The 14,479-nt window shown below is 34.1% G+C and overlaps 1 protein-coding gene and 1 pseudogene across 1 annotated transcript; one reads left to right on the forward strand and one right to left on the reverse strand.

Annotated features, from left to right (window-relative positions):
• The first annotated feature begins 3,915 nt into the window (after positions 1 to 3,915).
• On the forward strand, positions 3,916 to 10,828 carry LOC145007039 (uncharacterized; annotated as a pseudogene).
• Positions 10,829 to 11,629: 801 nt separating this feature from the next.
• On the reverse strand, positions 11,630 to 13,177 carry LOC145004643 (xyloglucan endotransglucosylase protein 1-like). Its single transcript, XM_078963605.1, has 3 exons — positions 12,789 to 13,177; positions 12,493 to 12,686; positions 11,630 to 12,274 (listed from the first exon to the last, which is right to left on the reverse strand). Exons 1-3 carry the CDS (start codon positions 13,071 to 13,073, stop codon positions 11,902 to 11,904), a joined length of 852 nt encoding a protein of 283 aa, XP_078819731.1. The 5' UTR covers positions 13,074 to 13,177; the 3' UTR covers positions 11,630 to 11,901.
• Positions 13,178 to 14,479: the final 1,302 nt, after the last annotated feature.

Below are 14,479 nucleotides of genomic sequence, written 5' to 3' on the forward strand. Positions count from 1 at the left end.
CCTAATTATCAACAACCACAACTACAAAACCAAAACTTCCATCAAAACAACCAACCTCAAGACAATGCTTTTCAAGTTCAACAAAAACAAGCACATCAACCACAAAAAGCCATTTACCAACTACCTCCAATGTACCACTGACCAATGTACCCACAACAACAACCCTCACAACTAATATCCTAACTACCAACCTTATCCACCATAAATGTACAATCACCAACAATAGCTATACCCACCTTACCAATAACTTTGCAATTACATGCAACAAAACCCCAATCCACATAATCCCTATAATGCCTGATTCTTGGTACATGTTTAATTATAATTTATTTATTTTGTAGAGCTACTCGATGATTTGGGAGCCCCAGACTCGTCGAGTAGAAACAGGATTTGACATGGGGTTTTAAGCAGTCTACTCGACGAGTTGAGAGCCCTTAACTCGGTGAGTAGGTCTGCTAGAATGAAACCCTAATTTCAGGGTTTTGCACCCTATTTAAGCATCTTAATACCCCACCCCTCAGCTTTATTTACATCCTCTAAGTCCCAAACCCTAATCCACAAAACCCTACTGCTTTGCTTGAGATAGCGAGCCATTTTGAGTGACCTTTGTCTTCTTTTGAAGCTTGTGGAAGAAGAGAAAGCTATAGGGCTCAAGAGGGAAAGAGTAGATCCATAAACTACACATCATTTCTACATTTTCGATAAAGCAAGTCCCAGCCCTGCTCAATGAATTCGTTGATCTCTTCTTTTCATATTTCTGAGGGTTTTGATCCAAGTATGCTAGCATGTGAAGAATGGACGACCCAAGTGGATATTCTTCCAGATCTAGGATCTTGAAGGACTATTAGGGAATAAAGGTGTAAACATTATGCCATAGGGGTTCCCATGCAAGCCATAGCGTGCCATTTGGCCCTTTTCATCCCAAAAGGTCATGCATGGAAGTAAAGTTTGAGACTTTACGTGTTTATGTGGTATCTAGGACTTAGATGTTGGTTTTCATGCTTTGAGTTTTAGTAATAAGGCTTTTAGACAAAGATCTATACCCTAAGGAACTAGGGTTTTAGCTAAACCCATTAAAATGGTTTATTAGCAGGTAAAGTTGGAAACTTTACCCCTAAAATGGGCATTTCCATTGTATATACGAAGTTTGGACTTTGAATATGAGAGTAGAGGATTAATCTGTTAAGATGGCCAAACAGACAGAGGAAATCATCGAGTCCATAAGGGAACTCGACGAGTTGGGTCATGTTGTCCCGTTTTGGCTTAATATAGAACTCGATGAGTCTGTGAAGGGACTCGATGAGTTGATTCGCTAAATCGCGACTATGAGTAGCCCGATTGAACTCAACAAGTCGGGTGGACGACTCAACAAGTTGGGTCGCGATTTCAAGACTGTTGAGTTAAAGAACTCGACGAGTTGATAGGTCGACTCGAGGAGTTGGTCAACCCAGAATGTTGACTTTGACCAGGGGTAAAATGGTCATTTTACCCTTAGAAGAGTTATCATTTTTTTTGACTAAGTGCTTATTGTGATGATGATAGTCATGGAGTCGTTTGGACCAACCATCAGAGATTCCTCACACGAGATTTTAGCAGTCAGCTTAAGAGGTGAGTTTTCTTCCAGTAGGAACGGGTCTAAGGCACTAATACCGACCTGTTTATGTATGTTAGTGTATGCTGGACTTAGGTCCGATGCCGGGGCTAGCCCGAAGTAGATTATATGATTTCGGACTCCGTTCGGATGTCGAAGCAAGCCCGAGGAAGGATTTGTATGCTTTATGTCTTCATGATTCTTGCATGTGTTTGTTTATATGTTCCGTACTTTGGTCCGATGCCAGGGCAAGCCTGAGGATTGTTTAGTTATATGTTATGTGTTATGTGTTATGGACTTCGGTCCGATCTCGGGGCAAGCCCGAGGTAGGATTTAGCATATATTTTTATGTTATATGCTTGTTCGTATATGATATGTATATTGGACTTCAGTCTGAACCGGGCAGGGCCTGATGCCTGACTTCAGTCTAATGTCGGGCGGTGCCAGATGCCAGATTCGGTCCGATGCTGGGTGGGGCCCGATGTAGTGGGCAAGGCCCAATGTATGTCATTATGTGATTATATGTATGGTATGTGGTAGTTTAGGGCGACTCACTAAGCTTCGTGCTTACAGTTTTCAGTTTTGGTTTCTGGTACTTCCGATAGCAAGGGGAAGAGATCGGGATGATTGCAGTGCACACACCATTGATTTAGCGACATATGTTTAGACTCTGATATTTGGCACATGATTTTGATACAATATTTTATTATGATGATGATTGGAGATACATTACTTATGTTTTTATGAGATGAAAAATGGTATTTATGGTTTTTATAAATAACCAAAAAGAAATTTTTAGACTGTATTTTTGGGATGTTTCAATCCCCCTCAAGAGTTCATAATTAGACGAATGATGGAGACAAATTTACTCACACACCTCTTAGTATTGTTTATCCCGAAAACCATCGAGGGATTGAATTGAATTAAAGTTTCATACATCAACTCACCAAGTTCCATGGTTTAGATAGAGTAGATCCTCAAAGGCATTTGAATTCCTTTCATATGATATGTGTTAGTATGTTGCCTGAACATGTGACATTGGATGATTTCAAGCTAACTGCTTTCGCGCTCACCTTGGAAGATAAAGCTAGAGAGTGGTTATTCAACTTACCACCAAGATCTATTCACACATGGGAAGAGTTACTCAAAGCCATCAATTGTAAAATACTCAAAATAGTAAAAGTAATATTCTAATGGTATTATGAATACATATATCTGATTGAAGAAAAAACGTTGGAAGAATATATCTAATTGAAGACTAAACACTGGAAGAACTAGTTGTCTTTTGATCCTAAAGATAATAACATGGGCTCATAATCCATGATCAAATTATCTTCTCCACGTGTTTTAGTAATTTAATTTCCTTTAGATATATCAAACATTTATGCTTTATTTGTCATTCTGTTGTTTTGGAAACGAATAGTCGATCATAACATATCTCATAATAGGCCTTCCTATTATCCTTGACATTTTGGGTCATATTAGGTATACTAATACTAATCACCTTATCAACCATGGGTAACTGGTTTTCTACTTCTTGACCCTTCTATTCATGATAGTAAATATATAGGAGTATGAGTTGGAATTTCTATAATTTTCCATGTTAGTTCCAAAAGGAAATCTCAACATGCCATGCAACACTACTAGAAAAAAAGTCTTTTATGACGCGCAATCAATGAAATGTGCTGATAGAGGACATGCATTTGTGTGTGCCCTAAAAATTGATGTCATTATTCCAAAATTTGAAGCATAGAGGACACACATTTTTGCATTCCCTAAAATTAGTGTCTAATAAAAAAAAAACACGGAGGGCACCTTAAATAAAATGTGTGTCGTCTAACCTTGTTGCTTTATAAATTTTAATAAAACATGCGTGTTTCATCGAAGGGGAAATGAAATCCAAAAATTAAAAAGATCGCTTTGTTTCCACCAGCTGAAAATCCTAGCCGAAAACCCATTTCTTTCTTTCTTTCTTCTCTCTCGATTCTAAAACCTCTACCGCTCCACTTCTCCACATCTGCTCTCTAACATTGCATCTCCCACAACTTCGCATCTTCGTCGCTTGTTCATACATAATTTAAGAATTTCTATGGTTTCGATTATTGAGTGAGGTACAGGGAGGTGTAATCAGTTTTCCACACTTCGAACTTCTCTGATTCTCTCCTCTTCCGCTCCCAAATCTCTCTTCTTTCACTGCATTTATTCCATACTTTGGATATGCAAGAACTGATCGAAAGGTAACTTTGCATTATAAATTCAAGTGTAAACTTAAAGGGTGCATATAAATTTAACATGCATATGTATGTTTTGTTTTTATGCAATTGATGAATCAGACTCAAGGACGTGAATCCATTGCAACTAAACTTGTTGCAAATCTGTTAATAGAAGTAGGAGCAGACCGAGTTCTTGCTTGTGATCTTTACTCTGGGCAATCAATGGGATATCTTGACATTCCAGTTGATCATGTACATGGTCAGGTAATCAGACTACTTTTCTATTTCTTTATTTTTTTTCTTGTATCTAATTCTTTATTTTTTTTTTTGTTAATAAGCTGCCTGTGATACTTGATTACCTTGCAAGCAAGACAATTAAAACTGATGATTTAGTAGTGGTGTCACCTGATGTTGGTGGAGTTGCTAAGCAAGAGCTTTTGCCAAAAAATTATCAGATGCACCTTTGGCCATTGTTGATAAGCGGCGTCATGGTCACAATGTGGTAGAAGTAAATTTTAATTTCATCCCTAATCTGTTAAAAATACGAAAATACCCATTGTAAATGTTGGTGTCTTAATCTATTTCTCTATTTTTCTTATTGCTAATGCTAATTTGAAAATTACTGACAAAGGGTCAATTTTGTTTGGTACTGAACCAGATCATATTCATCTCAGGAGTGATAATGACCACTGGAGTCAAGTCCTCCTTGTAGTTCTTCATGAAACGCAGCAACTTTAAGGTTTCTAATACTCACTCATAAAATTATGTTTGTGTGTGATCAAATATTTCTTTTATACATCCAGTTATCTATCCTTTGATTCATTCACTGCATTTACATGGCACAATTTCATTTGGTGGATGCTTCTTTGTTATCATTGGGTGGCCTGTAATAGGAATGGCAGCAGAGGCTTATGGATTCATTATTCTCTTCAGGTTTACTTGATACATTTCTCATAGTTTGATTGCTTTTGTATTTGCTCATAGGACTTTCTATTAATTACTTAAGATTCCATTTATGTAGTGGCTTCTTGCCTACACTATTAGTTTTCATGCAGAAGATACTTGTTATTGGTTGGATTTTCAACAATATTTTATTTTTATGATCAAATAACCGAACTCACTTCCCATCCCTCTTTTTTTTCAACAAGATTTTTCAACCTATATATTATATAAATTGTTTTCAGGAGTTCCCATTTGGACGTTATCGTGCTACCAAATCCCTTGATCCTACCACAATGCCTGTAAGGGGTAAATAAGTCATTTCACCTATATCTATATGATATCTCTACCCTTGGGATTTGGGTTTTGTTTTTGTTGAATGTATGTTTTGGGTTTTGTTGTTGTTTCAAACAAATGTTGATAAAGATCACGTGAAAGCAGCAATCAAAGCTCAACATGATCAACATATCGATAATGTAAACCACTCTTTTCATCATGTTTTGACACCTTTTTTTTGCTAATATGATAATGATGTAACTTTAATGAAATAGAAACAAGCTCTTATGGCAGAGGCACGTTTCTGCTTAGATATAAATGTAACCGTGAGTCAACTCGATATGTTGAGGCACCAGGCGGCTCAGATTGTGGAAGATTATATTTCCATGTTTTTGGAAACTTTAAAATTGTGTTCCTTGACATCTTTGATTTTTGTTGCGTTGTCTGGGAGATAGGTTCTTTTTCTTAATTATTTTGCCTTGTCTAGGATTTTAATTTGTGTCTAGTGATTGCAGATGCACATCCGTCATTGCAACACCTGTTGTTTAGGAAAAACATGTTACAGAATGTTACATGCAACTAGTTATTGTTATGGCATTAGTAATAATAGTATTTGTATATCAGTATGAGTGTTATTCTAAAAATAGTATTAATAAATTTCTTCTAATAGGAGAGAAGTGTGAGGATTGACAAGTTCTCATATACTATATACTTATGTTATTTGCTATATGCACCTCTCTATATTGCTGGACCTATCATAAGTTTTAACGCATTTGCATCCCAGGTTCTCTTACTTCCTATTAATCTTCAACTTCACATTTTACATTCTAATTCGTGTTTCCATTCTATTCCATGGTTTCCAAATGGATGGAATTGACAGATTCTATTTGTTGCTTTAGGAAATGAACTGACAAGAATTTGATTCCTTTCATGGCAGCTAGATAGACCTCAGAAGAGTTATACACTAAAACAAGTGGCTTGGTATGGTTTTCGTTGGGTCCTTAGCCTCTTACTTATGGAGACCATGACAATCTTTTTCTATTAGAATGCCTTTGTGATTAGGTGAGTGATAAATAACAACATATATCCCATATTCATATGGTATTATCATCTAACTTCCTATCTTTTAATATTATGTAGTGGAATCTGGAAACGATTATCACCTATAGAAGTCTTCATTATTGGATATGGGGTGAGAATTAATTTCACAACCTCACTTATTAATACATACATTCATTGTCTTATGCTGCCTGCATCATTTACCACATACAGGTGCTAAACTTCATGTGGCTCAAAATTTTCCTCATATAACGTTACTTCCGATTTTGGGCACTGGTAAGTAAATGTAAATCCCCATTTTTATTTTTTTAATAAAATATAGTTAAGTAATTACATTACATACGACTTATTACCTTAGTGTTTGGTTATATGGGACGGTAATGAAGCCCCTGAGAATATGCCACAGTGTATAAACAACTGCTATAACTTGGAAAGCTTTTGGAAAAATTGGCATGCTTCCTTTAACAAATGGCTTGTCAGGTAAAGCTTATTATGTATGTTATTTCAGTTATTATCTAACATTGAAGAGCTACCAATATATATATATATATATATATATATATATATATATATATATCTTGTCTTGTCTTTTAAAATCAAGAATGACATTGACTACAACATACTTAATTTATATTATGAAATGATTTATATTTATAAGTACATGTACATCCCTCTTGGGGGATCTGGAAGGAAGCTTAAATGTGTGGGTTGTCTTCACATTTGTTTTCATATGGCATGATCTCGAATGGTATTTAATTTTGGTGGAAATTATCTGCATGTAAGTGACTTTATGCTATGCACAGGAAACTTCTCTCATGGGCATAGTTAACATGCATATTCTTTATTCCTGAAATGATTTTGAAATCAACAACAGCTTCTTTTCAGGTGATGTAATAAGTTTTAATACAGCAAATTTCAGTGATCTAATATACTTTGTAAAGCATTTATTTTAAGGAGTTTGTATGAACATTTTCACCATGTAATCTCTTATAATTCGAGATTCCATTCCACGGCGTGTGTGTTTGCTTGCCAAATGATGGACAAAATTCAATTTTGTCTAATTCCTACAACTTCTATGTTTGTTGGTTGGATGGATATCACAATTCCTAGAGGAATTTGTTTTTTTGTTTTTTTGTTCAAACAACAAAATACCCTCATTATATATACATATAACAAAAATAAATAGTTTAAGATTGGAATTCCCTGAAATTTGAGTTGTGGTTTTACAGGCTGATAACGTATTTAAGGAGTTTATTTTGCGTGAGCTTAGTGTAGTTGTTGGTGCTATCACAATCGCGTGTCTCATGGTTTGTGTTGCATAAAACTACCCTAATATATGTTCCTGAAATAACAACACTTCCAATGGGATCAATTTCCAATTCCAAAGTTAATTAATTTAAATAATTTATATAACCAAAATCGTAAAAAGTAAAATTGTGGGCTTTGTCATCGGACCAATTTCCATGGATATGCTGGATTAGCTTAAAAGAATTTGAAAATGACCATTTTCCCCTTATATCTATTTGGCAGGTGGCTAACCTTGTGAGCTTCGTCATCGGACCATCGGGCATAATTTGGCAAAAATTTGTATTTCTTCAAACAGAAGGTTTCTATTTCTATTTCCGTTTTCCCCAAATGTGTGGGTTGTCTTCGCATTTGTTGCCATATGGCATGATCTCGAATGGTATTTAATTTTGGCTGCAAGAGATGAGTTCATAAGAAGATGATGAAGAAAAAAGGTTGTAACTATAGTTCATGTACTATGGATGAATTATGTTTGTAAAATATTTAAGAAAATGATTAGATACAACGGTGAGTAAGTAGAAAGCAAATCTTACACTTCAATGTCTATGGAGATCAAAGGTAGCAAGAAAGAATTAAGAATGTTGAAGCTGGTGAGTGGATTTTCTGTAAAAAAAATCTAAGTAATATATAATACCATTTTATCTAAGTGCTTTGAATTATAAGAATAAATAGTAATTAAAAAATTATACTATGTTGTCACAGCTAAGGACAAACTGGAGAAGCGAGTTGAAGAGCTGACATGGAGATTAGACTTTGAAAAGCATTTGAGGGTACATATATATATATATATATATATATATATATATATATATATATATATATATATATATATATATATATATATATATATATATATATTTCTTGTATCTAATTAGTTTGTAAATTATTGTTACAACTATTATTGATTTGTTTTATCTTTCCATGGAACGATTATTTGTATGACATTAAATTTTATGCAATGGACTGTATTTTTTGTATATGATATTTTATTTTCTATTATGAGATATTAAATTCAAACTTAATTTAAAAATTAGTAAATCTATAAATAATATTTTTTTTTAACATTTAAAATTATGATAAGCAAAAATGTGTGTCATCTTAATTTATGACATGACCTTTCTTGACAAGGGCTTTAATGATACACAATGCGCGTCGTAAGGTTACGAGACACAAATGCGTGTCATCTTCCTTTATGATAGGGCCTTCCTTGATACGCAATGCGTGTCGTAAACGCACGTCGTAAATGCGTGTCGTAAATAGACGACGCGCAAAAGCGTGTCGTCTCTCGTTATGATAGTGCCTTTATTGACACGCATTTGCGTGTCGTTTGAGCGTTTTACGTCATGCATTACGCGTCGTAAAAGGCTGTTTTTCTAGTAGTGCAACTCCTTCATGGATATTTTAAGGTTATCATAACAAATCATAGTGAAATAATCATATATACATGTCAACGAGTTAACTAACCCTAGTTAATTCCATTTTATTTCAAAATGTCGTTATACAACGTATACTTGATAATTGCTCTTTCTAATAGATTATAATGCAGTGGTTTGGAGGAACTTCCAAGAAGAATTTTTACCTAAGGCATTATCTTTCCTTTAATTTATGATAACTATTCCCAAACTATGAATTTTGACAATGTTGATTATCCTAACAGCTTACCCTTTCAAAGGTTTTATAGCAGTAGATTTTAGTAGATATGATTATAGACACCATTCAATATCAATTTCCATTATACTTAGTTTTATTAATCCTTATAAAATAATTACCCTAAATAAAATTATTTAAAAAGGCTGTAAAGAATCGTTGTAAAGACACCACAAAGTTATTTAGGTAGGCAATACTATTTGCCAATTTCAGTCACTATTAAATTCCTAGATCTTTGTGATTCATTAACTGTCAATAACATATTAATCTCAGATTATGATCGTCTCAAATTCTATGACGCGGTCGTCGCAGATCAGAAAAAAATGGTGAATCAGCCATGCAAAAATGCACGTTCTCTGACTCAAGTTATGCTTGAGATTTGTTAATTCCATATAGTTCTCAACTATACTCTCAAATTAATGTGTCAGTTAACCACATCAGCCCCATCAACATATTATAAAGAGAATGTGCATATTTCATGGGAAACATTCGATTCACGTTTTTTTTTTAATAAAACGGGATTTTGCTTTATACTATTAAGTTGATACTTTTAACTTGAACAATTATCCTATCAAACACTTTTGGTAACTCCACTCTCAACTTGAAAATAGGCGGTAGGTATGGTCTTTTAAAACCGACCTCAATAGAAAACAAAGGGACATCCTTAAACCTCTTTTATAGCATTAGAGGGATGAACCTAGTCTTGGGTCAACTGATATTGTTTTATTAAACATGTGATGCAAAGTGTTTCCATCGGACATCCATGTGGCTACCTGAACAGTTTTGGAAATCAGTCGGTGAACTCCTTCATGATCATGAGATGAGATCGAACCAAAAATCATGAGATAATATTTAATCATGTTGTTTAGTCTTTTTCAAATGAAGGAGATACCACAGAAATACCCTTATTTGAGTTACAATCTTATGTCGATTACATTGAAAAATAATTCAATCAGGATCGAAATCCCTTTAGATTTTATGAAATTTGTTCACCTTTGAAAGACTTGATATATCCACAAATAAACTTTTGGGTTCCTTCCTCTATGTTTTCACTCTCATCTATTCAATATCTTGACTTAGGCAACAATCAATTTAGTGGAGCATTGCCAGCAAACTTAACATGAAACAAAAATCTAGGGTTTATTGTAGATTTTTCTAATATTCTTTTAATCTAATACATGATCCTGTTCTTTTGAGTTGACTTCGTTACGGGTGAAATTAACATTGAAGGGAAGGTTTGGACGGGCGTTGAAGTCATAGATGATGATCCATCATCTTGAAATCAAATAGTGGGTGGTGGTGGTGGTTAGTGGAAAAGTGATTGCAATAGGTGGTGGTGGGCAGTGAGCGGTGACATTTGTGTGTATTTTCTTGATTATATTTGGATTTTATATAAATAAAAAAATAAAGGGTATTTTTATCATTTCACAAAACTTAAGAAAATCTGTTAACAAAGTTAGTCATAAGGACCGATTGTATGCAATGTTTGCTCCGTAGGGAATATCCATGCAAAAAAGGTTTTATAAAAATCATTTTATGGACATACGAAAAATCTAAATGACCATCTGTGAAATTAAGTCTAAGTTAGAACATATATTTAGGATTTTATATGTATTTATGCGTATTATATATATGTAATGCAGTTTTCTGTATATATTAATAACATTTTTGCATTTATATAAGATATTAATTTGCATTATATTTTAAAATTAAAAAAAAAAACAGTAACAATAATAGCGACGACTTGTTGAGCACAAGGGACAACAATATCCTCCACATGTCAATATTGGTGATGTGATTTTGTGGCGACATTTGTAGCTAATAATTTTCTTATTTCTTGTAGTGAATATATAACGATTTAGCCCCATTTTTTTTTTTTTTTTTTTTTTTTATTTTTTTTATTTCTGAAACAACTAACACACCATCTAAATCCTACTTTTAGACTATATATTTTGTTCAAAATGGAATTCGAACCCTCAACATATTCAACACCTTAATACCGCTGTCAAATACTTTTTGGTAATTTACTTTAAATCAGTAAATATTGTATTCATTAAATAACTTAACAAATTCGGAATTAAATCAGTAACAGTGAAATCATTAAGTAGCTATATAAATTCGGATTAATTAATCAATACCAGAAAAATACTTTAACACTTTTGAAATTTAGACTTTACAACCCGTCTTATTTTCACCAGTTCGATAATCTCAAATCCACATTTTTCCCGAATAATCATATCACAAAAACACAGAAACTTGTCCATCTTATTCGTCTAATTTAATACTCAAATAACTTACATAATTTATTACCCGAATACCCGTCAAAAAGCCAAATGTTGCAATAACCTCCTGAAAGGCTGAAACATGTTTTATGAATTAGAATATTTAGAGCAAATCATTAAAAAGTAATTTGAAAGAGATTTATGTTCTCAGTTATGGTCTATCAATCTATCTTATTTCATTTAGAAGAAAGAGGACACGGAGGATGGGTAGTTGGTATTACTTGTGTGGTGAGTTGTTAAAGGAATGTTATGTTATAACCTTACAAAAATGTCCTTTTCAATTCATCACGCCCAAGCATACAAACACAATTGCAAGATAATCTCGGCAATTGTCGTGACAAATATATTTGAGGTTGTGTTTTGATTTTTTTTTCTTTTATTTGTAAACAGATGAATTTAAACACAAATATAATCAATACCATACTACGATCATGACTTCTAAGTCAACATGAGTGATCGGTATCATTTAAAATAACTTGATGATATAAACTTATGTGTCACTATCCTTATATTTTATTTACATCAATTATATTTGAAATATGTGATATTTGCATACACTCTTTATTTCTCCATCATTTCATCAGCTTTTTCATGTGTACTTGCATTCACTAGGAACCCCTTGAGGAAATCGTTTAGTATCAGTGCAATAGTTATAAATCATGTACTTCATTTGCACCGATTTCAGTTTTTCTAAACTTGAGCTATTCAAGGATTCTGTTATCCATGCTTCGTGAGAACATGAATACGAATAAGGTTGTTCGCATACTTGTATCCCAAAATTTCTATAGGATGCAGTAAAGGGTGCTTGGGTCCAATCTGTCTTCACAAGACCACCTCTCGTTGCCCAATCCTCAGCGTCCCAAAGACTCGAGAAGATCCACATCGGTTGTTTATTAGGGAAAGTAATATTGTACGTTTCCAAATTCTTGAATTGTCTTATGGGAGTTCCATCAACAAACCATCTGCATTGAGTACAAGTAACTAAAGTAAAACGATCATAAAGTTAATTAATTAAACAAACTTATATTATGTATGAAAATTTGTACGAAAAAAACACCATTTGGCCATCAATTTTTTATTGTTTCCAATACCTATTTGTATGCCTAAAAGTGTTTTGTGACGTACATGTGTGTCACATGCAAACCATAAGATGTTAAGAGTCGAGATAAAGAAATCATACATGATGTTTTCAGGGTTCCATAAGATAGAGTACGTGTGAAAATCCATAGTGGGGTCAAACCAAAGATAAAATTGTTGCTCTCTATTGCCTGTGCCTTGAACGAAAACATTGGTATGAAGAATATAAGAATCTCCACTAAGGTTACCAAGAAATTCAAAATCAATCTCGTCATGAGTTGACCCGAGAGAAGACAACTGCAAACAAACCAATTTTATTAGTATTTCACAAACTTCACCTAATCATTTTATTGAAAAAAGTAGAAGACGATAAATTAAAGACAAAAAGAAACTATGTACATAAAATGAAGTGACAGTGCCAGCAGAATTGCCAGGAACGAGTTTCATCTGCATATCGATATTTCCAAACAAAGATTGGTTCTTGGACTGAAACCCTGATCCAGAAGTCTTATCTAGTGATAACGTGAGTAGTTGACCGTTATCCAAGATCTTCCCTCGTCCATCTCCCCATGTGATGTCGAATTCTTGGCTGAAGTTTCCAGTGGTTGTTGATGCCTTTGTATTCTTCATAAGAAAGGAAACAACTACTGAGATTATCACAGCTTTTCGAGCCATATATAACATTTTTGGTCTTTTGAATAGAAGACAAGTTTTTTTTTTTTCTTGTGGTGCTGGTGGTTGTGTTATGAAGTTAAAATATGATGTATAGAATTTATATAGTAATGGGGCTACTATACAAGGGTGATTAATGAGAGATGTGTGAATGAAAAGACCACTTGAGGAGTTGGGGGTGTAAGATGAAGTGGTTGAGAAAAATACATGGGGCTTGGTTGAGGAAATATCATTTTTATTCAATCATTTAATTATAATTTTATATAAAAATTACGTGATTATCTTTTGCATGTGACTATATTTACAACTTGATGATCCTGATTTAAATGTAAAATTTACGACTTCATGATCTTGATTTAAATATACAATATTATTTTTTATTAAAACGTTAGACAAAACTTCAAAAATGATCCCTATGGTTTCCGAAAATCTGAAGTTTAGTTCCTAATCTATAAAAACCTCACAGATGGTTGCTGTGATTCCAAAACTTTTAACAAATGATCTTTTTCGCTAACTTCGTTAGCTTTTGGCCGTTAAGTGAAGGCCATTTATGTATTTTCACTATCATAGGGATCATTTATGAAGTTTTTATGAATATTTAATATTAAAAGGGTCCAACAGCTCTCTCTCTCCCTCATATCCCCAAATCGATCAAAGGAAGGAAATGAAAGCGAAAAATAAATACGATCAAAACAATTGTGCGCCTCCGTTGGTTCAACTTTTGTGCAAAAGGGAAGAGGAAACCAGAGGCCCAATCAGATGGATTCATTGAGGGATTTAATTGCACAGAGGAGGGAGCACCTCCATTGCTCAATTGGTCCGAAGAAAAGAGAAGGGACGAAGCAGCGAGACTACTCTCTTTCTGCCTCGGAAAGGAATGCGAAATAAGAAGGGAAAGGTGGTCAGGCAGGGCGATACAATCAGTAACAACATGTGAGGGGTTTTGTTTTAGCTTTCTGGGGAATCGGTGAAAAAAGGGGAAAACAAGAGGGGTTGTTGCCTTATGATTTCCCAGGAAAATCTCTACCTGAAACTCGATGGATGAAGCAGGATATGGCAAGGGATCTGCTTGGGATTCAAAAACAGAAGGAAACAGGAAGGAAGTCGGAGGTTCTCGGCTACCTTTCTTCTCTGGTGAACAAAACTTACTACCTTGTCCGAACTGGTGAAACAAATCACAAGCCCTCTTCTTCACTACTGTTAAATAATCATTCATTTGTGGTTTGCAAAATCGAATTAAACAAAGTATAGGTGAAACAAAGCATAATTCGGATCAAATGTTGTATGTTGTCATCTACCAGTTTAGTCAATGTGTGGTGCAGAGCAGGTAAGAACTGTTCAATAACTCATGCACACTATGTGTTTCTGGAAATGCTTGAGCACAAATCAAACCTAGTGCAGATAAAGATATTTTGCGT

This window comes from Lactuca saligna, chromosome 7, assembly GCF_052625555.1.
Source record: "Lactuca saligna cultivar CGN05327 chromosome 7, ASM5262555v1, whole genome shotgun sequence".
NCBI lineage: Eukaryota > Viridiplantae > Streptophyta > Magnoliopsida > Asterales > Asteraceae > Lactuca > Lactuca saligna.